The 22,657-nt window shown below is 38.7% G+C and overlaps 1 protein-coding gene across 1 annotated transcript; it reads right to left on the bottom strand.

The window, feature by feature from the left end:
• Nucleotides 1-7,203: 7,203 nt before the first annotated feature.
• On the bottom strand, nucleotides 7,204-17,564 carry LOC121989308 (pheophorbide a oxygenase, chloroplastic-like). Its single transcript, XM_042543262.1, has 8 exons — nucleotides 16,993-17,564; nucleotides 16,104-16,804; nucleotides 15,794-16,029; nucleotides 15,590-15,716; nucleotides 13,171-13,307; nucleotides 11,268-11,427; nucleotides 10,527-10,805; nucleotides 7,204-7,670 (listed from the first exon to the last, which is right to left on the bottom strand). Exons 2-8 carry the CDS (start codon nucleotides 16,542-16,544, stop codon nucleotides 7,416-7,418), a joined length of 1,635 nt encoding a protein of 544 aa, XP_042399196.1. The 5' UTR covers nucleotides 16,545-16,804; nucleotides 16,993-17,564; the 3' UTR covers nucleotides 7,204-7,415.
• Nucleotides 17,565-22,657: the final 5,093 nt, after the last annotated feature.

Here is a 22,657-nt window from a genome sequence, read left to right as displayed (position 1 = left end):
GCAACCGAGTTGACCCAAGTGCCTTGAGAGTCTCAATCAAGGGTCAGGGATTCTAGTCCTCAGAACGCAGAGACACGAACGATCAAGAAGCCTGCCTAAGAGAAGAAGAAGACAATAAAAAAGAATGCACTCAAACTCATCCCCTCTTTTGTAGGAGAGGAAGCTCGAGTTGATGCTCCATCGTAGGTTAGGGAATCCCCTACCAAACAAGGAGGATTGAGCTTGATGCAGGAATCAAGCCTAGAGGTGGGAGGCTCATCCTCTTCCCCATCCATTTATCGAGTGGGATCAACTTCCCCTCTAATTGACATGAACTTTTTATCAGCTAGTGTCCCAGAAGCTCCTTAACTTCATACAAACTCTTCCTCCTCCTCCCCTCATCCCAAGAAGAGTTTCAAACATTTGACACACGGACCTCACCACAATGATTCTATAGAACCTACAGATACAACCTATTCAACTTCCAATGTTGAGGCGAAACATTGCCCTCTTCCTCAAGTATTGTTAGATCAGATGTTCCACCTCTTGCTTCCTAGCTTCGACCAACTAGAGAGGGCGTGATTCCTCCTGCTAAGGAGTCCACATGTCCTTTCCCGTCGATTCGTCATCCCAAAACTATCTTGCCTTCCTCCTCCTATCACAATATGTGCTCTTTCATTTTCTCTACTGTGAACCTGCAACGGCTTAGTTTGGGCAGTAGAGACTTCTGCATGATTTCAATTAGACTCAAGTTTGGAAATATATCTTGGAAGGGATGATACGGGTAAGTATAAGTGCTCTCATCATTATATCTTTGTCATGTATTATGTCCCATGGTAATAAATTATTTCTTGGACATAGGGATTTGAAGGTGCTCGAGAGCTAGACACTTATCTCAAAGAAAGAAACAACATCTTAGCCACAAATATTGCCGAATAATTGAGTTAAGAGATCAAATTTCTCATTTAGAGGAAAAACTCTTGAAGGCCATAGTTCAAGGGGAGGAGGTGAAGGCTCAATCGGACACTATGGAGGCCCAGATGGTCGAGGAGTAAGCCCGAGTTGACACCTTGCAGGGAGAGTATGACCGACTGATGAGAGAGGTGGAAGTCGTTCAAAGGAGAGAGCAAAATATTTTGAAAAAAATCTAGAAGCCGCTCAATCAAAGGAATAGTTGATTTTAAAGGATCTAGAAACTATCCAAGAAGGAGAACAATTTGTTTGAGAAGAAATATCTTCCTTGATGTCTCTCCTTGACTTAGTGGAGACTAGGGTGAAGACCGAAAAGTAAAAAAGACTGAAGTGTTTAGACAAATAATTGTCTTCCCCCTTCAAACAACAACACAAGCTCAAAAGATTATTGACATAGAAATATCTCTTGCCAATGAACAAAAATAGTTATCCAAATGGCGAAAGAAATAAAAAAAATCAAATAATGGATGAACCACCCTTCACCAAACGTATGGTGGATCACTTCTTGGATTTCTAAAAATTGGGCTTCAAAATTTAGATCCTAATACAACAGGACCAAGTGATCCATCCCCCTCTTCTTCTTCTCTAAGAAGATAGCTTATGAGATACTCATTCCTTTTTCTTTAATGTAAAATGATTTAAAACTTTGTCTATAGAATTTGTATCACTTTATTTCCCAAGTCAACCTTGATTCACTAAAATCCAAGTGCCCTTTTTCATCAATTGATGATATGGATTCGAGTGGGATTACATTATCTATTATAATAAGGTCTCAAATAATAGGCATTCCACGACTTTAGAAGCGATTTTCCCTAATATCTTTCAAGTGATAACCTCCTATGCCCTTACGACTTACCACATGATAAGGCTCCTTTCATTTAGAATCCAGTTTTTCTCTTGCTGCATCGGATTAAACTTTTCACAAAACTAAATCCCCCACTTGAAATGAAAAAGGAAAGACTTACTTGTTGTACGCATGTTGGACTTGTGTGCAATATTGTTCAGCTCAGGAGAAAGTTTGCATCCTCTTTCCTTCTATCATGTCCATTTATCAATGTTGAACTGCTTCATTGCTCTCGGGAGTGTATGATACAATCTGAGCTATTCTTATACTAATCTTAGCAGGGAGAACAACCTCAAAACTATAAACTAGACTAAAAAGGATAGCGTAAGTCGGTCGACGAGGCGTTGTTTGAAAGGACCATAGAATACTAGGAAGCTCTTCCACTCCATTTCCTCCTATATGTTCTAATTTGATCTTCAGGCCCTAAACCAATTCTGTATTAGTGACTTCGGTTTGCCCCTTGCTCTAAGGATAAGTTATCGATGTAAAAGCTTGTTCACTCCATAGCTCCCTACACCAATGCTGCATTCTCCTTCCTTGGAGTTGCCATCAATTATTTGAAATTAATCACCGTCGAATGCCAAACTGACATATGACGTTTTGCTAAAGGAACTTCATGATATCATACTTAGTAATACAGATTAGTGGTTCAATTTCCATTCACTTAGAGAAAATAATTGATAGTTATCATCAAAAATCTCTTTTGCCCTATTTTCCATGGGAAAGGTTAGACCAGATCCATTGCTCATTAATAAAAAAGGTAAGCGACTACTACCAATCTCATCAGCTGGTCTAGTATGCCATGTATGGTGTCGTTGGTGGCTTTCTCAAGTTTTTACTAGCAACATTGCGTCTATCCTTAAGGTGGGCTAAAAGTATCCGACCAATAATACTTTTCAAGCTAAAGAGCAACCCCTAATATGGCTTCCGTAAGTTTCTTCATGTAATTCTCATAGCATATAGTTAGCTTCTTCCTCCCCTAAGCATCTTAGGAGTGGACCCGCACTGTCTCATTTGTAGAGGGATCTATCAATGAAGCAAAACCGCATGACTCTTTGTCTAAGTTGTTGTACTCATATAGTATCCTTTGGTAGCCTCCCCTCCTAAAGATAAATTAAGAACTCAATCCTCCAATCATTATTATAGGTTCCATATTGATTGGCACTTGAGACAGTAACTCGATCTGAGACACTACCTCCCTAGAAGTCTACTCTTTCAAAGAGTTGGCTAGTTTAGCCAACTCATACATCTTTATATTCTCTGTTCGGGGGACTTGTTTCAGCACAACTTCAACAAAGTGTTCTTTAGCATTTTTCATGACTTCACTATATTTTTAGTACTTCTAATCCTTGACCTCAAAAACTCCGTTGACCTACCATACTACTAGTTGAGAGCCCAAGTTAATTAGAATATGCTCAACACCCATATTTCGGGTGGCGAGTAGAGTGGTGAGCAATGTTTCATATTTAGCTATATTATTTGAGACCTGGAAATTGATCTTGATGACCAACTTAATTTCTTATCTCTAGGGTGAGATCAGAACTACTCCTACTCCACTGCCTTCATGGTTTGAAGAGCCATCAACATATGTTATCCACTACTCGTGCTTCTCATCCTGTACTGATTCTACTATAAAATTCTTAAGGTCCTGTGCTTTGACTGACGGATGTGACTAGTATTCAATGTTATATTCGATGAGTAATGACCCATTTAATATGTCGCTCAGTAGCTTCGAGATGAGCCAGAATCTATCTTAGGGGAGTATTATTGAGTACTATGCTTTTCCAAACCGTATAACGAATCTCCTACCTTTTGAATAGATGGCTTAGATAATATACATGATGTTGCTTGCTATCTTCTTGTCGGATTAATACAACACTAATGACTATATGTCTAAAAATGCCAAGAATATTTGTAATTCTTCACCCGGTTAGGGGTTGGTTAGAATAGGTAATTTAAATAAGTAATCTTTTAGCTCCAGGAAAACTTTTCATATTTTTCATCCTACTGGAATTGAGTAGCTCTTCGAAGGATTTTGAAGAAAGGGAGACTCTTGTCTACCGAGATATGAAACGAAATAGTACTATAATTCATCCAACTAACATTTGTACCTCCTGTAAGTTTCGAGGGAGGGGGGAGACTACATTTGTTAGCTGCTTCCAATCTTTCTTGAAGTTGGTCTCCAATCCTAAGTCGGTCACTAGGTAGCCAAGTAACTGACTCCTCTTTACCCCAAACGTATATTTTTTTGGATTGAACTTCATTTGATACTTTTGTAAAGTTATGGAAGTTTCTTCCAGGTCAAGAATTAGGTTATCTGACATCAAGGATTTGACGAAGATGTTATCCACGTATACTTCAATATTTCTTCCAAGTCGCTCCACAAATATTTTATCCATGAGTCTTTGATATGTGTCTTCAGCATTCTTTAACCCGAATGACATGATAACATAACATACAGTGTCATCTTTTGTGATGAAACTGACTTTGTTTTGATCTACCTTAGCTAAAGGAATTTGTTGATATCCTTGATAACCATCATAGAAATGAATTGATGTTCGTCGATGGAGTCCACCAACTGATCAATATGCCTTGGATCATGCCTTATTTAAGTCCCAAAAATTGACACACATGCGCTACTTTCCTAAGGGCTTGGGTACCAACACACATTTGATAGTCAGGTCGGGAATCTCACTTCTTGTATATGTCTAACACCTATTAATTTCTTGACCTCCCCCCTTATCACTTCATTTTGCTTTGGGCAAAATGATGTCTCTTTTGCTTGACCGGCCAAGCCTCCGCTTGAATATGCAAATAATGTTTCATGACCTCAGGATGAACTCCTACCAAATCCGCTGGAGACCAAGCGAAGAAGTACTGATTCTCAACCAAGCATCCGATTAAGGACTTTTGCTGTGCAAGCGAGAGATCTTTAGGGATATGGATGACCCATCTTCCACAAAAAGGGAACAACCTGATAGCTTTAACTTCCATATCTACCTACCATAAAGGAAGGCTCACCTTCATGAACCGCATATATCTCCTTGATGCTTTGTCTGGGAAGACCTGTCTCGGCCATGGATCTCCTAAGATGAAAATTGACTGTATTATTTTCTATATTTTCTAATGTAATTTGTTGTACCTCTTCCCATAGACGGTACCAATTTAATAGTGTCTCTTTTCACCCACTCAGGCCCCTTCCTTCTTTCCTCCTCTTTAGTTGATGGCGACCAAGGTAACCTTCGAGAGATGAGACATGGAGATCAATGAGCGCCAGTTGGAGGGCCGACATCGTCGGCGTTGCCCCTCCATCAGTCCAGTCAGTGAAGGGGACAAAGAGGAGCGTGAGGAGCTCGAAAGAGGAAGATAAAAAAAATGTAGCTTTTGCTAGTGTCAAGAAAATCATATAGTTTCACATATCCGTGTGAAAGTTTTTAAAGCCTCGGTTGAATATGATCCACATCGGTTGCCACGCTAGCTTGAGATGAGCCACGTGGACAACTACACTCTTGAGGCGCCTTCCCTTGACTAACCACACAAGCAAGTATTCTCGCATACGACGATAGTCATTGGTCTCTACTGTCAGTTTTGTCTGATAGTCAGTCCAATGTCACTTTCTCTAGGAGACCACTAGTGGATACTGATTCCGTATCAAAGGTGGTGAGAAGTGAACCCCAGAGGAGCTACCTCAACTCGACTCCTTTATAGCAGGGCCATGACATGGTCGTTCGGCCCAAAGCCACTTGGGCTTCTTTGGCTTGAAGTAGGTCTGGAGAGGCTCTCGGTCAGGGCTGGTTTACCCAGGTGACATCATCTATTAATATTGATTGAATTCATAATTGGTCAATGCTGACCTAAGATTAAACAAATAAAAATTTTAGTAGGTCAAAATTGACATATAACTAAGCAAATGGAAGTCGGCTAGACAAGTGAAAGCCTCAGTAGGTATGCAATTGAAAATTTTGCTGGGTCAACTTGGATCTAAAGCAGGTAAGTGAAAGTTCTAGTAACTCAAAATTGATTAATATTTAGCATATGATAAACTCTCGGCATAAGCCTCTTAGGGAAAATCTTAATAGGACAAGATTGATCCATATTAGGTATATTAGGTAGATGAGGAAGTATTGAAGTTAAGGTCTCTCGAAAAGATACAAACTCCTTAGAGTTGGTCGGAGTTGAAAAATATTAGATTTAAATCGACTAATGATTGAGTCAATTATGCAATTGATTTAGGTTAGTTTATCAACGAACATAATATATATTTTTTTCTGTTTGCAAGTCAATTAATTAGGTAATTGATTAAGGCAATATCAATTGACTAATTGTCAATTTCATTGACTAATGATATAATAGAAAAATTAAAGAAGCTCGTCGATTGGAGCCATCAGAGAGTTTACGAGTTATAATAGATTAGTCGACTCAAGTACTTGTTGAGAAGCTAGATAATTAACTAAATACATGTATTAACTTAGTTATCCATTAATAGATAGAGGACTGAAATAGTCACAAGATCTGACAGAAAATATACGTAACTATTTAAAAGAAAAAGATTTTTTGGAAGGTCAAAAAAAAAAAAAAGATTTTGCAAGGTAAGAGAGCGCCCCTAAGCCTAACCAATGATTCAACAACAACGCTACTGTCTATTATGGATGTTTAGTTCTCCCAGGATCTAGTGATAAAATGTTCCTCATGATTTATTTATCTGTATCTTATCGTATAACTAATGATATTAATTACTTGAGATGAATGATATCACATTTTATTTTAATTATGGATGTTTAATTACATTACTGATTGTTTATTATTTACTGACTAATTGAGAGTAGTTTGGTTTATTCTTTTTAACAATTGTCAAGCTGTGACTTTGAGGTTGAGATAAACAAGAACGCAAGATGATAAATTTAGTGTACAGTGTATAAATGTGGTTTATCCACTTATTGTCTCAGGAATGAATGAATAAATTTGATTAATGAAACAAGGAAAATAATGTAAGGTGAATTTCTGTTTTTAGCCTAAGAAGATGTTCAAAAATAAGTTTGAATAAATAGATTCAAGCTGTCAAATTGAGAATTAAGAGCAACTAATTTCATCACGCATTTGCTTGACTACTTTTCATAGAATCTTCTCCACTTATTGCATCATGAAGAGTTGTTAAAAATCCTTCTTTTTCCCTTATCCATCTTCAGTTTCTTTCCATTGGAATAAACATAAAGAGAAGGTGAGCTGAGTTATGATGTCATTCTTTCCTAGCATCAATTTATTTGGTGCCGCCTTTCTTAAAATCAATTCTTTCTCAACTGCGAATGCACGTTGGTCACATTTTAAAGCCACGTTATAACTTGATGGAAATAAAGAAGCCCGCCATTGAGTTCAATTAATTAACCAGTCAGTATGGTAATGCATGAGTGTTTGAACGCAAATTCTGAGGAAAATCCTTTTCTACTAATGTATTTGTATTTGTTTTGAACAACGTTTCTAATAAACCGTGTTCCTGCTAGCCACAACATAGAACTCAGACATTTACAGCATCATCTTACTAGCCACAACAATGGTTCATATAACTTCATATACCTGGTTCTTGCTCTACACCATCACTATTCGTGGACCAACATGATACGGATCAATCAATCTTAGAATGCACGTAATCGACAAATACAAAGTTCTTCTGGAGTTGATTGAGAGCATAAGCCAGGGCAGCACTGGCAATGGCAGCCCCGGCGAGAAGGAGACGAAATGAAATTTCTGAAGGAATTCCAGCAACTGCACAAAAAATGACTGTCGACGCTAAAAATAATTTCTGCCAAACCTGAAAAGCCTCATAGGCACCTTTGCAGGATGAGCATTTGAGGGTATGTTGCTCGAATCTGTCAAGCATCTGCAAGGAAGACAAGATCATTAACTTTATGACTGAAAGTTGTGGCACAGCATGGAGCAGAATTGGAAGAAACGATTCACACAACATTTATCAAATGAAAAAGTTTTCATTTGATAGCTCAAGAAAGCATGCATATCACCGAAGTTAATAGGTTTATTAATGTAGTCATTTAATCCCATATTAATGTTGAGTCTGTTAGAGATGTTAGGTTACTAGGATTTTTAGTGCAATAAGTTTAGTTCCACATTGATATTTATTTGAGCATGTGTTGTTATAGAGGATCTAGTTCCACAATGATAATTATGTGTTGTGTGAGTGCATTGATACTTGTGTTGTCTATGTTTACTAGTGTAATGAGTTGAATTCCACATTATAATTGACAAGATTTTAGTATCACACAATCAAGTTTTGTTTTTTCCCAAATCTTGTCCTCTACTCTAAAAATTCCTAAAAGGCACATGATGTACCTTTTCTCACTTTCATTCTTTTTTTATCAATACTCATGATGCCTCCATCGAAATGTTGAGTCAAAACCCTTGATGACCCAAAACAATTCAAATCATAAACTAAAACTAGATTTGAACTCGCTACACTCCTATGAAGACATATGAGGTTTTGGATGACCAACATGGGATTGTTTTGGTCCATTAAGGTGCTTCAGCCCTTTCATACATGTGCCAAAGAAACAAACATAAAATTGATATAAATTCAATTCCTTGTATAGTCATAGAATATGGAAATGAAGTGTCTGACTATAAGCTTGAGATCGAAAGAAGAAAATTATGAGAAGTAAATATGAAGTCATCTATGAGCATGAGACTAAAGAAGATACTAAAGATCACAGAGAACATAAAGCTTTCCCAGGGAGGTATTATAGACTTACACTAGTTATTGTATGTGTTATAGTTGATCAATAGACGATCAAAGTTTGATACACTAGTAGTTGATCATGGATAGTGTGGCACACAACCAGTTGAGCTAGAAGAGGGTTGAAAACAGAAGGGACAATCCCCACCACTAGTTAAATTTGTATTGAGACGGTCGGTTAAAGAGACATTTATTCAGCAAGTGTAGGGAATACATCTCATACTAATGAGAGAACCAAAGAGCTTCCAATGGGTATAGGTTCATTCACAATGAGATCAGTCATGCAAGAGGAGATGAATCCTTTAGAAGGAATTGACACTTACAATCTTGTTGAGTTGGCAAAAGGAAGGAAACCTCTGATTGACTTTGATGAGATAAACTTTTGAATTGTGAAGACGAATTACATCGGTGTGGTACTTAGTCTGGTGGCTAGTTTGGATGTTAAACTCCAGTAGCTTGACGTGGAGATTGCATTCTTGCATGGTGACCTAGTAAGGGATTTATGTTGTAATGCAAGATCATTTGGTTTGCAGATTGAAAATTATTATGTATGATTAAAACAAGCTTCCAGACAGTGCTACGGGAAGCTGGATTCTTGTGTTCCTAGCTAAGGATACAAAAAAATATATTCTGAATCTTGTATCTAGTTTTAAGAGCTTTTCCTAGAGGTAACTTTACCATTTTACCTTTTTATGTGGATGATATGTTAATTGTTGGACAAGACATCACTATGATTTGTTAGTTGAAGAGTAACTATACACATTATTTGATATGAAAGACTTAGGCCTACCTAATTACTAGTATGGAGCTCACTAGGGTTAACAACAGTATAAAGTTGTTATCTCATGAAACATATCGAACAAATGTTGGAAGGGTTTAACTTGAAAAGTGCAAAGGCAGTTTTTATTCCATTGGCAAGTCAATTTAAGCTTAATAAAGATCCAAGCTCACCTCTAAAGGTGAAAAAAAGGAGATACCAATTACTTCTTAGGGTTTTAAAATAGGAAACCCAGACACAAACCACCTAATAGTAGAAACAATTATGCTTTTAAGTTAGGTTAGAATTTTTTTGAAGTTGGGATGTTATATGCCCATTAGTCCCATATGGAAAAATAATTCAACATACACAAGTGCAGTGGTTCAATATATAAAAATAAAATTCGTCTATTTTCTAACAACTCAATACTTTAAAAAAAATGGTGAGCCAATGAATTTTAACATAGCATCAAAGCGGATTTGAATCATACTTGTCATAGAAAACAATTTATACCTCCAAGTTATGATGAGGTTGAGGGGTGTTGAAGTTGGGATGAAGCACATGGACAAGTATGGTGGCCGAATATATAAAAATAAAACTAGTCTCTTTAAGAACATCTCGAATTGTAAGAAAAAAATGGTACACCAATCAACTTTGACACAATTCATCTTGTTTTGTTAATTCTGTAACGGTTTTTTGGCTTAAATTTTCTACTCTTTATGTATAAATTCACACATACAATTGGTTCATGTTGGATTCTCTTGGACAATAGACAGCTACAAATTTAAGCCAAGAAACAAAATTCCAAAAAGAAAATGAAAGTGGATCTACCCAAGAAAACACAAGTCTTATGGTTGGGGGTTAGACCAAGTCGAGGCATTCTGGTTACAACAATATAAGAAAACTCTAAAGTAATTTGAGGGTTTTGGAATGGATCAAAGAGTTGTCTTCTGACTATCATGTAACCGAATTAGTTGTACTATCCATATTATGTTCATTGTCAATTTAACTTGATTATTTTCCACAAGCAAAGCCAGTACAACCTTTAAATGATCCTAAAGAATCTTCTCAGTAAACAAAAAGTTTATATACCCTAGCATGTTAGGACATCATGATTTTGTTTATAAGAGAACTAAAAGTTACTTTAGACCAACAAAACGTAATTAAATACTTCGATTGTTAGAGAAAAGTGCATCTTCAGTAAAGTATCTGGAAAGAAATGGATATCTCACCTCATGTTTGGACAGGACAGTTGAAGGTAATGCATGTTGGTTAGCGTGGCCAAACCAATCAGGCTGACCATTTCCATGTCTCCTCAACCAATTCCTGAATGCTAGAACCAAACGATCAGCCTGTGTAGGTGTGAATGTAATCTTCGTATATTGCTGATTGACATCTATAGAGGATGCTGACATTTCAGAAAGAAAAATCTTTTCTTGTCCTTGAAGTACAATCATATCACCATCATACACCTTGTTTGAAGTCCAGTGCTCATACCAGCGGGGAACCAGCTGCAGCAAGCATCAAAGTTACTTTTTAGCAACAGAAAACATGAGGAAGCTACCAACATGCAGGCACCACATGATTGTACAGAACTTCAACCAGCAGACAGCTACAATGGAAAACTGTTTATTGAAGTTATTGACTGACACATGCCACAATGACTTGTAAACAATGATTCGACAGTTATGGAAATTCCAAAACACAGCACTAATTCAAATAAAAAACAGGCTCGCAATAAACAAGACATTTTTTTCTGTACTCGTTCAATAGCGGATGAAGATGCATACAACCAATTTACTAGGTTCCAGAATCAAATAGAAGGGGTATCACATGACAACTGGAGCACTAAATTTTAGCATCATTAGTACAAGAAACAGAAGCTAGAGAATTTCAGACGTATATGAAATTCCTTAGCTAATGACTGAAAACAAAATGTAAACACTAAAAAATTTCTGAGCTTATTGGAATACCTGCCACCATGAAGGGCCTGGCATTGTGAACTGAAAAAAGTTTCGAGCACTACAAACAATGGAGCGAGTTTTCCCTGGGGCCATAGGTATGTTAAATGAACAGATCCAGATTACCCAGTTCTGGTCGCCAAGAACAGGCAATTTTGTTTTGATCTCTATCCTTCAAATAAATGCATGGGATTAAGCATGGTGAAAACCTCTAGCTAGAGCATGGCAAAAAGATACACAAATGGATAAAGTCACGGATAATGAAAGCAGTGAACAAGCTATAACTGAGTATGGAGAGTTGACACCTCAAAAAGTTAGCAATAAGAAAGGCAAAACATACTGCATGAAACCATATGAGAAATATGATAACATAAAGAATAGGTAATTTTCCAAATTAATCAATGGACAAGTACGTAGATCACAAATATTATTCTTTTTGTATTAAACCACTTCATAATGTTTGCTTGGTTTTGGCCCAAGGTTTCAGGCCTAAGCGTCTAGGTGCTTTAGTAATAACAGTCCCTCCATTGAGACTACGGCTTAGGTATCGACAGACCTAACTTGCCTACATGAATATCGGGCTACGACATAACATGTATGCTGGAGTTGGGATTAATGTTGCACATGCATGTTGAAATAGGACTTCAAGAAACACGTAGCTGGCATGAGCAGCTTACATCTGTCCTTGGGTGGGAAGACGGTGAACTCTCAAAGGAAGTGGGATTTGAGGGAGGATAAGGGTAGAATGGAATAAGTTACTTTATTTCTAGTTTTGGGAAATAAGGGTATCTTCATCGTCCTAACTTTCTATCCTTCCTCACTTTCTCTCCTAGTAAACACCATTTTGTAAAGCTTTCTTTCCTATGTTCTCTCCAAGGAAAAACCTTTCCAGCAATGTTATTTTATTTTAACCCTTTAGACTACCCTGAAAAAGCACACAAACGTGTTTTAAAATTTAATCCTTGTATTGATGTTTCTCATGACTACGTACTTATCTTTGGATCTAAACAGCCATCCTCAATTCCATCAATGAGGCACATCAAACTTAGAAGCTATGAAAGCCTTCTATTCTTGCATTGAACCGTCATCTTGAAAGGACTTATGGTACACTGGATTTAAGTGGTCCAAGCTTCAGTTAGAAAACTTGCCAGCTCTTGTTCTAGCTTGGAACATGAAGAGGTTAAATGACTTCAAGAAGGAGATTTGTGCCAGACTTGTACAAAATGGTAGAGATTGAATCCTGGGAGATATCTCCTGCACACTGAAAAACTATAGAACGTTGACATCCTGGAAAATCTCTCTTAGGAAAACTGTCAAGGAAATTCTGTACAAGAATGTCCAAGTTGCAAGCATTAGCACGTTGATTGAGGCATGGTGATCAATTTGGAGGAATGGTGGACAAGGAACCAGTTGAGTATCCAGTTCTATCTCAAAAGCTAATAATGCTTGTGCTTATGACTGATGATTTGTGTTTGGAACATTGCATCATTCTTATATTGTTCTTATATTCACCTCACGATACTTTTAAATATCAATCACCTGCACATAGATCAACCTTGGACATTCTATTAGTGTTGAATCACAAAACCTATTTGTGCTCATTATTATACTTGTTATACTTAAGCATGAACTAACTTAAAAGAGAAACTAGAAACCCACTAAATTTCTTTTGGGGAGATGAAATTCCCTTACTTGGTACTAGCTTTTAGATAAGAGTGCTCTTCATAGGAAATAATAACTAAGAACATGGGCTGAATATGTAGAACATTAGGCATGATATGTAGAATAGACAAAGTCAATAAGACACCGCCATCTATGCTCATTCACAGGTCTAACAGAAAAAGAGATCCAATGTCTAGCCAAATTTAGAAATGGAACTAAAAAATTCAGGAAACTAAACTTCCCTACCACTCACTTGTTCATAGCATAGCAAGGAGCAACAAACTTAGCAGTGATGCGTGGGTTCCCGTTATCTGAACCAGCATAGCCCCAAGGACCACTAGATTCCAACTGAAATGGCAATGGTCTAGCTCTATCCCTTCTCCCAGTGACCTGTTAATGACACTAGATTAGGAAGCTAAACATTGACTAACAGTATTGCTGGCATTGAAATAATTTCATCAATTGGAGGTTCACACTATGGCAGAGGCCAAAAATCATGAAGACATAAAGAAGGATAGTGCCTGCTGCAATGAGGTAACGTCCAACATCTATAACTTTATGAAGCATGCTGATAATAAGTAAATGCAAACTGAATGGCAGAACTAGAGTGAATTATGATTATAGATGGTTTTGAAATCCCTCCCAGGTTGATAGAGGTAGTGGTTTCCTTGAGGAGCCACTCATGAAATTGTTGAAAATGTGTTCTCGGATTCCTTCTCCAGTTGTAGCCAAGAAAATTGCTAGTAGTAACTGTATGCCAAACTAAAGAGCCTGCCTTGCCTAAGGCAAGGAAGGCTTATCTATTGATTCCATCATTTGTACCTTGGGAAGCATTTTTCATATTAATTGCTTAGCCCCAAAGGCCAGGAAGGTCAATTTATGGATTCCCTTCCCCTCGCATCTCAGTTTCAAGGGAGTGTTTTATGAACCTTCCTTGACTGTTAATAGCAGCAACAAGTCAGCCACAAGCCAGCTTTAAGGACAGCATGAAGCTAGCATGAAGAGTGTTTTATAAACAAGTTTGCAAAAAAAGGCTATTCCACAAACGTGTTGGGAACATGTGCATTGAAGAAAGGAAGGAAGCAGACCTTCCAATGCATGAGCACCAACAAAGACGAAACAATTTACCGCTACCTTCTTCAACATTCATAGCCTTCAGGGTCATACAGTAAAAAAGATACTCCCTAAGGTACCAAGGGAAGGAATCAATAGATAATCAAGTGAAAACAAAGATGGATGTAAGATTGTGCCAGGTGGAACAAATGGAGTAAAGGAAAAAAAAGAAGGGCAAATGAGTATCAAAAAGTGGGACATGAAAATATTGATGCACAAAATAAATATATAAATATAAGGAGATTTGTTCACCTCCGATAGAGTTGATTCCTTGGCTTATTAAGGAACTTGCAACATTACATCAATTATATTTCTATTTAGAAAAGGGTAAATTGCTAATCATATCATGAATTTTACACTTTTAATAAATCTATTAGGACCTTTCAAATTTAACAAATTTATAGTGAATTTTTTAGAATCATACCAAATATATCATGGTGTTAAATTTCAGCCAATTATAGTTAAATGATGATGTGGCATCACACCTAATGAATAAGTCTACTAACTCAAATGTCACATCACATGTCATTATATTGAATAAATTAAAAAATAATCAATAATTCATTTGCACTTACTCTCGACTCCACCTTGTTTGCATCCCCTCAATCACCCATGAAAACCATTTCCTGGGCCATCGACACTATTACAACCACACAACACATGAAACAATTTTTTTTATATCATTGACTAATATAGCCATGTTGCTATCACCAAGCCATTACTCTAAGTTCTCTAAGTGGGAGTGACAAGAAAAGAAGTAGTGGTCAATAAATGGCTATGGACCCATCGGTGATGATGACACAGGTTGAGCGGATGGTTTAGGGTGGAGTTAGAATGATTTTAGGTATTTTTAGGATTTTTTTTTTATTTTTAGTTGATTGAATTTAATAGGATATGATGTTGCACTTGAGTTGGTGCTAGCTAGGCATAGTATCATCTCATCACTTGATGATAATTTGACAACAATTTATTTTTGTGATAGATTAGAACAAATTTAGAAATTTCATGATAGATTTATTAATTTCGAAAAAAAATATTAAAATGTGTGAAGTTCATGATTTATTTAGCAACTAACACTTTAAAAAGTAAGTTTGGGTAATCCCCTTATATACATGGTGAAAACCTTGATATATAAAAATTCCATATAACTATCAACAAATTATATCAGATAAATACTATATCTTTGGTTAACCATGAATATAGAAATATTTCCTATCTAGAATTTTTATGTCTTTTTTCCCTTTTGTTTTGACTTAAATATCTTCCTAAAATAGCAAATCCTACTCACCACAGTTGGGAAGTGTGCGCTTTCTTGCACAATACACTGACTACAGATGCCTAGTGATTTTGCTCAATCGCTGGGAGGTTCTAGAGTACCAGCATCAGCACACAATGCTTTTGGCAATCCAGAAAACAATCTGGTGGTAGTAAAAGTAGCTAAAACATATACAACAGGATAGGAGAATTTAAATGGCAGAGGAGTAATTTCACTACCAACAAAGGGAAACCAGATATAAAATCGATTAAAATTTCAATATCAATGCAACGTACGATACTACCTTGTGATGTGCAAATTCTATGTGACACGGATCCGAGACATTTTCCATGAGTGTATCGTAGCCATAGAACAGGTCACGCTGGATAGTCACGGTGGAGAAATTGGGATCATCAAATTCTGCTGGTAACCTAAGCCAAAGTAAAAACAACTTACATACTGTAATTCAGGAACGTGATAATCGAATCTATTTTGTAGGCAAACATACATGGGAGGTTGCGTAGCAGTGGCCTTCTCCCAACCTTTCTCATCGGGCCAGACAAACAGTAAACCCTGCGAGACCAGGGTAGGAAATTTGATTGCGCAAGCTCTGGGCGATCGAACTGCCCGCGCTTCAGGCCCTTCGCTCGCTGCCTGCGGGATCCGGGAACACGCGCCGCTCCCATCGAAGGACCATCCATGATACGAGCACTGCAAGCAACCGCTCTCGTCGATCCTTCCCTCCTGCCCGGATACACGAAACACCATCAATCAAACTCACCGACGCGAAAATTTTTGCGGAAAGCGGAGATCAATACCGATAGAGGCGCGAGACGGTGAGGGCAGCGGTCATCTAAGGCGACCCAGCTGCCGGAGTTGGGATCTTTCCAGATAACGAGATCGCGGTTGAGGAGCTGGAAGGGGGTGGGGACGCGCGGATCGAGGTCCTCGATGAGGGAGACAGGGTACCAATGATCCCTCCAGGAGAACGCAGGCTCCGATCGAGTGGACGATGAGGCCTCCTCCGCGTCGTGGTTGTCATCCACGGCAGGGCTCGGGGCGACAGGAGAGGAGGGGTTGGCCACGAGGAGGCGCGGCGGACTCCTCCGTGAACACCCGCGGCGGCGGCGGACGGAGGAGGGCTTGTATGCTGATGAGATAGTGGGAGATTGTGAGAGCGAAGGCCTCCGATCGAGGGAGTTGGAATTGCAGGGAGAGAAGGACAATAATAACGAAGCCATTTGGTTTGTGAATTGCATCCCGAACAGCTGGTCTTATAGTTGGACCCGTCCCATGCCTATCCAGTAGGCAAAAGGCAATTTGGTTTGCGAGTTGTCCGAGCGATGGCGTGACGAGGAAGCAAAGTGTGCGTTGCGGTCGAGAACAGAACTGCACCGGCAGTCCAGGCGTGGTCAAGCAAAACTGCTTAGGGCCACAAGACAATGAGAACAGGGACGCATCTGGAATCTAGCGTCGTGTCTTCCTGATTTGATTAGTTGGATTCTTGAACATTCATCAACTTCAGTAATCCAGCATTAGATTGTGAGTAATCGCCCTTAGGCTATGTTTATGGAAAGGGAAGGGCAAGAAATTGACGGCGGACAAAATTTCATAAAGAATGGTGAAAGAGAAGAGCAGAGAAAGAATAGGAGGGAGAGAGAAAAGAAAAGCTACACGAAGGAAGAAGCAGAGAATCATGGGGCTTACCTCCGATCGTGAGCAACCTCCGAGGTCTCGAGCTCGTAGTTGGCCAACTGCTGGCTACGGAGCATGTTGTGTAACTTCGCAACGTGCTGGCGAAGGAACGCCTCCTTGCATGTCATCTTCTACCGCCACTCGACCTCCAGCAGAATGCCTCTCGGTCGGAGGTTGCTCACTCTCACCCTCGCGGGGCCGACGGCTTCGAGAACAGCCTCCAAGCACGAGGTGGTTCGCCCTCGGAGGGCTATCGGCCCCGCGAGCGCTTGCCCATGCTAGGGTCGCTGGCCCCGCGAGCGCTCTGCCACGCGAGGACCGCCGGCCTCGTGAGTGCTTGCCCACACGAGGACTGCCAGCCCCGCGAGCTCTCGTCCACGCGAGGACCGCCGGCCCCACGAGCGACCCTCGAGGTCGTTCGCCCTCGCGGTGCCGCCAGAGGTCTTTCACCCTCGGGGGGTTGCAGACCCGCGAGCAACCTTGAAGGTTGCTCGCCCTTGGGGGGCTACCAGCCTTGCGAGCACTTCCAACCGCAAGCGACCTCCAAGGTCACTCTGTTGGGTCGTAGACTCGTAGTAACGCACGCAGCGCCCTCGCGGGGCCATCGGCAGGAGCCGCCAGTAGGAAGCAAAAATGATGGCATGAACAAAAATAGTTGTGTAGGTTGAAACGTTGTTAGAGAATTGCTTTCCGCACGATTTGGACGGAAGCAGGGGTCGCCGACCTCCGAGCACCTCCGACCACGAGCGACCTCCAAGGTCATTCGTTGGGCCACACTGACACATCCGGCGCCCTCACGGGGCCACCAGTTGGAGGCTTGGAGCCGTCGGTAGGAAGCAAAAATTATGACATGAACAATAATTGCGTAGGTTGAAATGTTGTTAGAGGAAATTGCTTAATTTGGACAGTAGCAAAAATAATGAAAAAATTATTCACCAAATTTATAAATCTGTGTGTTCATTATATAAATAAAAAAATAACTCTTAAGTTTTTTTTATAAATAAGAGAAAGAAATATAATTCATCATTTTTTTAAGTAAATAAAGGAAAATTTTCATGATAAATTTTTTTGATAATTTTTATTTCCTTCATCCGAGGTAAACAGAGCACTAGAGTTACAGTGCAACAATAAGGTGCTTTCATAATTAACTTGATAACGCATTACAAAATTAATTTCCTCTAATAAAAAAATAATCGATATCATACAAAGTTGGCTCCAAAATGATAAGTAATTCACACTTCTTAATTTGATTCTAATGATCAATAAAAATTTTTCATGAGCTTATACGGATAATCTTCAGAATTAATCAATTCAAAAAAATTACACGCCTGAATTAAAAAAAAACATAAATTTTTTTTAAAAAAAAAGTTAAGTAATCCAGCACTACTTCTCCTCCACCTCAAGTATAGACAATCAAAGTTATGTCGTTTGGATCAATAAAGATCAATTAGTCTGTCTTATTATAGTTAATCCCAACTCTAACTAAGTCTATTCTCAATATAGCTGTGGGGCTTGATAGTTATCATCAAGTCCTTCAACTTCACAAGCAATTATAATTTGTGTAATAAAGTGAATATACACCATCAATCAAGACTAATGTATGTTCTTGCAAATTAAAACTTCTATACACTACAAGAAAATCTACCATCAATAATAGTAAAAAGATAACTCTTTTAAAAGAAAATCTTTATTTTAGAGCATTTAACAATGACTTTAACAATAAGCGTTGTCTTTTTGTATTTTTTTTTTCTAACAAAGACAACGATTTTTGAAAAATCGTTGTCTTTTAGCGTTGTTTAGAGGGGTTACGACAACGGATTTTAAAAACCATTATATTTAACTATTGTTACAAGGATTACGACAATGATTTTTCAGACTGTTATCTTTTTTTTTTTTTACTTTTTTGGGTTTCAAGACAATATATATTTTGGTTAAAATATTAATTTCCTTTAACCTAAATATTTCACAAAGTCTCAGGCGCCAAAAAAGACCCTTCCTTCAGACTCGCCTCCTTCGTCAAAGACTCACCTCCATCGCCCCTGACGCTTCTCCAGCAACTCAACAGTGAGGTGTTCGACTCCCGCAACTTGATGGTGAGGCATTTGACCCTTCACTGTGACTCCTCTCACGTTCTTCAGCTTCTTGACCCCGGCGCTGACAAGACTCCTCTCATAGTCAAACTGATCTACCTTTGCTTCTTCCTGATGGCGCTCCTCGTCGTGGCGTGCTTCGCTCCTCTAACTCTAAGCCCCTCTACCTTGCTGTCACTGCTCGCCATCCCCACCGAGGAAGCGATTACTCACCTCCCGCGAACTCTGCTGCCATAAGATGTATGTTCTAGGTACCTCTACATAAATCGATCTTTCACAAGATTATTAATAATTCTGACTCAATATAACCTAATTAGCCTTTTGTATAATCCTAAATCAACAAATTTCAATAAAGTTTCTGTATTCAACTCTAATCATGCATCCATCTGAAGAGTATACGGAATGTTCAGAAATAGAAATGTCTTTTTATTTAAGCAGCTACTCTTATAAGAATACAAATATTTTTTTAATGTTGATCAAGCGTGTAAATCTTAATGACTTAGAAAAGTCTACTCTCGAGAAATCCTAAAATCATTGATAGTCATTTAATTTCTTTTTAATGGCTTGATGATATAAACAAGCTATGTTAATGGATGGAAATAAGTTTTCTCAAGATAAATTGAAAAATATGAAACTGATAATACAAAGTAATATTTACAAGTATCTAAGTATTTTACTAGAAAGACGAGAACACTTTAAAAAGAAGGCTTTGGCTAGGATTAGAAAGACAGTATCTGACGAAGAACATTCTACTGAAGGTACCATGGATTTTTTATGTTTTAGATTTTCTTTGATAAATTATGTCTTCAAATTACTTGCATTTTAATTCATTATACATTCCTTCAAACAATATGTGATCAAGGGAGAGAAATTGGAGGGTTATTTAGGACTTATTTGTAATATTTTAGTCATACTTAATTACATTATTCATGACATTTTTTTTTAAATAAATTCTATATGTATTTAGCCCTAACTTAACTTAGTGTTGATGTAAATCGAAAAAGGAGAAATTGTAAGTACCCTAGGTAAGTTTTTATGTTATCAACCGGGTTAAGTTAGATCCTGTTGTATTTGATTCTTGTGTCTAAGTGTGAAGGAACTTAGAAACACAAGAAATCGAGCGGAAGATGCAGCTAGCGAGAAGAAAGTCATAGAAAGAAAGTCAACATGCTCTGTGCATCTGAGGGACGAGGTACTGGGGAAGAGTACATCAGCAGACGAGAAGGATGTGTGCGATGCTTCCGAGGGACGAGAAGCCAAAGTGAAAGAGTATTCGAGAAGAGAAGGCTGGAGTTGGGTTCGGGTGAGTTCAACTCTGAATGGCTAGAGAATCACCCAAACAATCAGAGTCAAAGCCGGATAAAGTCAACTCTGAGTTGACCTTGTCCAAGCACCTAGACCAAGTCTAGGCGCCTGGACTCCGGGCGCTTGGAGAGGGTCAGGGCGCCCAAACCGCCTTGGTGCCAAACAAGCACCTCGTTGTAGATTTGTTACTATAGATCACTTTCGGGTCCATGTCAGTAGTCATCCAGGCGCCCAGACCAGTCCGAGCGCTTGAGAGTGGATAAACAACTTATTAGTTAACCGTTGTAAAATAAATTGAGGCGATCAGCTAGGGGCGCCCGGACTAGGTACGAGTGTTCGGGATCCGCCACTTCAGTAAACAGTCACTTCAGCTAGTGAAGTTATAAAGGAGGCTTGGGGATCGAAATTCAAACAACACTCCAATATGAACTTCTAAATTATGTTTATTGCTTTCCTTGTAAGATATAATAAATAAATAATAAGTGTTATTCGAGAAATAACATTATTAGATTTTTTTTAGAAATTTTTTGGGATATAAACAAAGTCCATATGATATGTTTAAGGGGATAAATCAATTAGACCTAAGGAAAGCCTATTTGGATTATCTACTAAGTGAGAGTTGATTTATTTAATTAACATAAGGTTTAATTAAGTTAACCTAAGTATAAAACTAATGTTACTGTGCCCTTATACGCCAATTTCCTTCCTCCCTAGTCATCATTAACCCTCTCCCTCTGTCATCTCTGCCGCCATCAACCTCACCTGGTGTCACATTCGCCGGAAGGAAGGGTCGACGCCACCCCCTTGCACGTTCTAACCTATACCTTCACTGTGTCCCGACGCTATCGTGTGGTCATCGCTGCTGTGTCATCGTATCCAACACCGACGCCTCTAATCGGGAGTTGCTAACGTCCCACCCCGATCGATTGGAGTCATCTGATCGATCCCCTGATCGATTCAGCGTGCTACTGTGCACGGAAGAATTTATGGATCGATCGGCTGATCGATCCAGCTATACCAATCAATCCAGTGATCGATTCAGAAGCTCTCTGTTCGCGAGGCTAATTCTTCGATCGATCCAATGATCGATTCCAGAGCTTACTGTTCGCGGAAATCAGCTCTCAATCGATCAACCGATCGATTGAGGTCCCTCCAATCGATCGGTCGATCGATTGGAGTTTCTGATTTCGCTGCAGAACTCTGATTTCAGAGCTCGATCATACACAACTCACTATAATAAACCTAAAATGCCTAGAGAACATTGTAATAGGTCTTCACTAACATTATGCATGATTTACTACTCATCAATAAGCTAACTAGTGTTCCAGGCATGGCATAAGCATGGTTCCAAATATTAAAATAACTAGAAGTGCGGAAACGTAATAACTTAAGAAAATGCTAAAGGTTTCTAATTTTTTTCTAGTTTCTCCAAGATCTTTATTCCAAGTTCCATCCACACACATCTTCCTTGCATTGTCCTCCAGCCTCCGCTAATCCATCCTTCCTTTACCTTTATCTGCAGTATAAGGAAAAGAAGTATCTGTAAGCTTGGAAGCTTAGTAAGAAACCATCTACCTCACAAAACATGCATACGATGCAATTTATGCTTTTAAAACATGCTATTCGAAAAATACGCTGACATTGCTAAACATGGATTCTAAAACATGGCATAATCACATATGATACATAGCAATCATAGCTAAGCATAAAACCATCATGTGGATCCATAAGAACTAAACTGAAATAAAAGCTGAGCTACACTACTGCTAACTGATGCTAAGCTGCTCTGTATTCACATAAACTATTTTGTGAAGTTTTGAAAGCTATTTATCATAAATAGATGAAAATACATAATCATGCTGCTGATGGGCCCAGTAACTGTACTTGCTGTGCGCGCATCCCTAACTAAACCCGGGGTTGTAAATTCTGAATCTAGTAGGGTTTACTAGGTTATCTAAACCTAGGGACGACTGTGGGAGCCCAACCCAATGGACATCTAGTCCAGTACAGTGCCACTGCTGAAAATAAAATACTGGTTATAGCTGAATTATTTTATCTTGTTATTTCTAGGTTATCTGAACCTAGAGCTAGGTTATCTGAACCTAGAGGCGACTGTGGGAGCTCACCCATTGGACCATAGTCCCATATAAGCTGAAGCAAGGCTAAGTATGCTATAAAATGCTCCTATTGCATTTATCTAAGCTATTAAAAATGCCTATGTTGCATTTAACTGAGCTAAATATTTTATCAAACATTTGGTGTGCACTAATTCACACCCTATG

This window comes from Zingiber officinale, chromosome 6B, assembly GCF_018446385.1.
Source record: "Zingiber officinale cultivar Zhangliang chromosome 6B, Zo_v1.1, whole genome shotgun sequence".
Classification (NCBI taxonomy): domain Eukaryota; kingdom Viridiplantae; phylum Streptophyta; class Magnoliopsida; order Zingiberales; family Zingiberaceae; genus Zingiber; species Zingiber officinale.
Note: the sequence above shows the minus strand (reverse complement) of the source record. Positions and strands in the feature narration are given on the sequence as shown.

Bases quoted from the DNA above. Each gene is read 5' to 3' on its own strand.
- LOC121989308 (XM_042543262.1), bottom strand. From the start codon at position 16,544: ATGCAATTCACAAACCAAATGGCTTCGTTATTATTGTCCTTCTCTCCC. The intron at 11,428-13,170 runs GTGAGTGGTAGG...ATTTATTTGAAG, and splicing joins CCTTGCTATGCTATGAACAA to GATAGAGATCAAAACAAAAT. The intron at 7,671-10,526 runs GTGAGATATCCA...TCTTCCTTGCAG, and splicing joins CTGTCCTGTCCAAACATGAG to ATGCTTGACAGATTCGAGCA.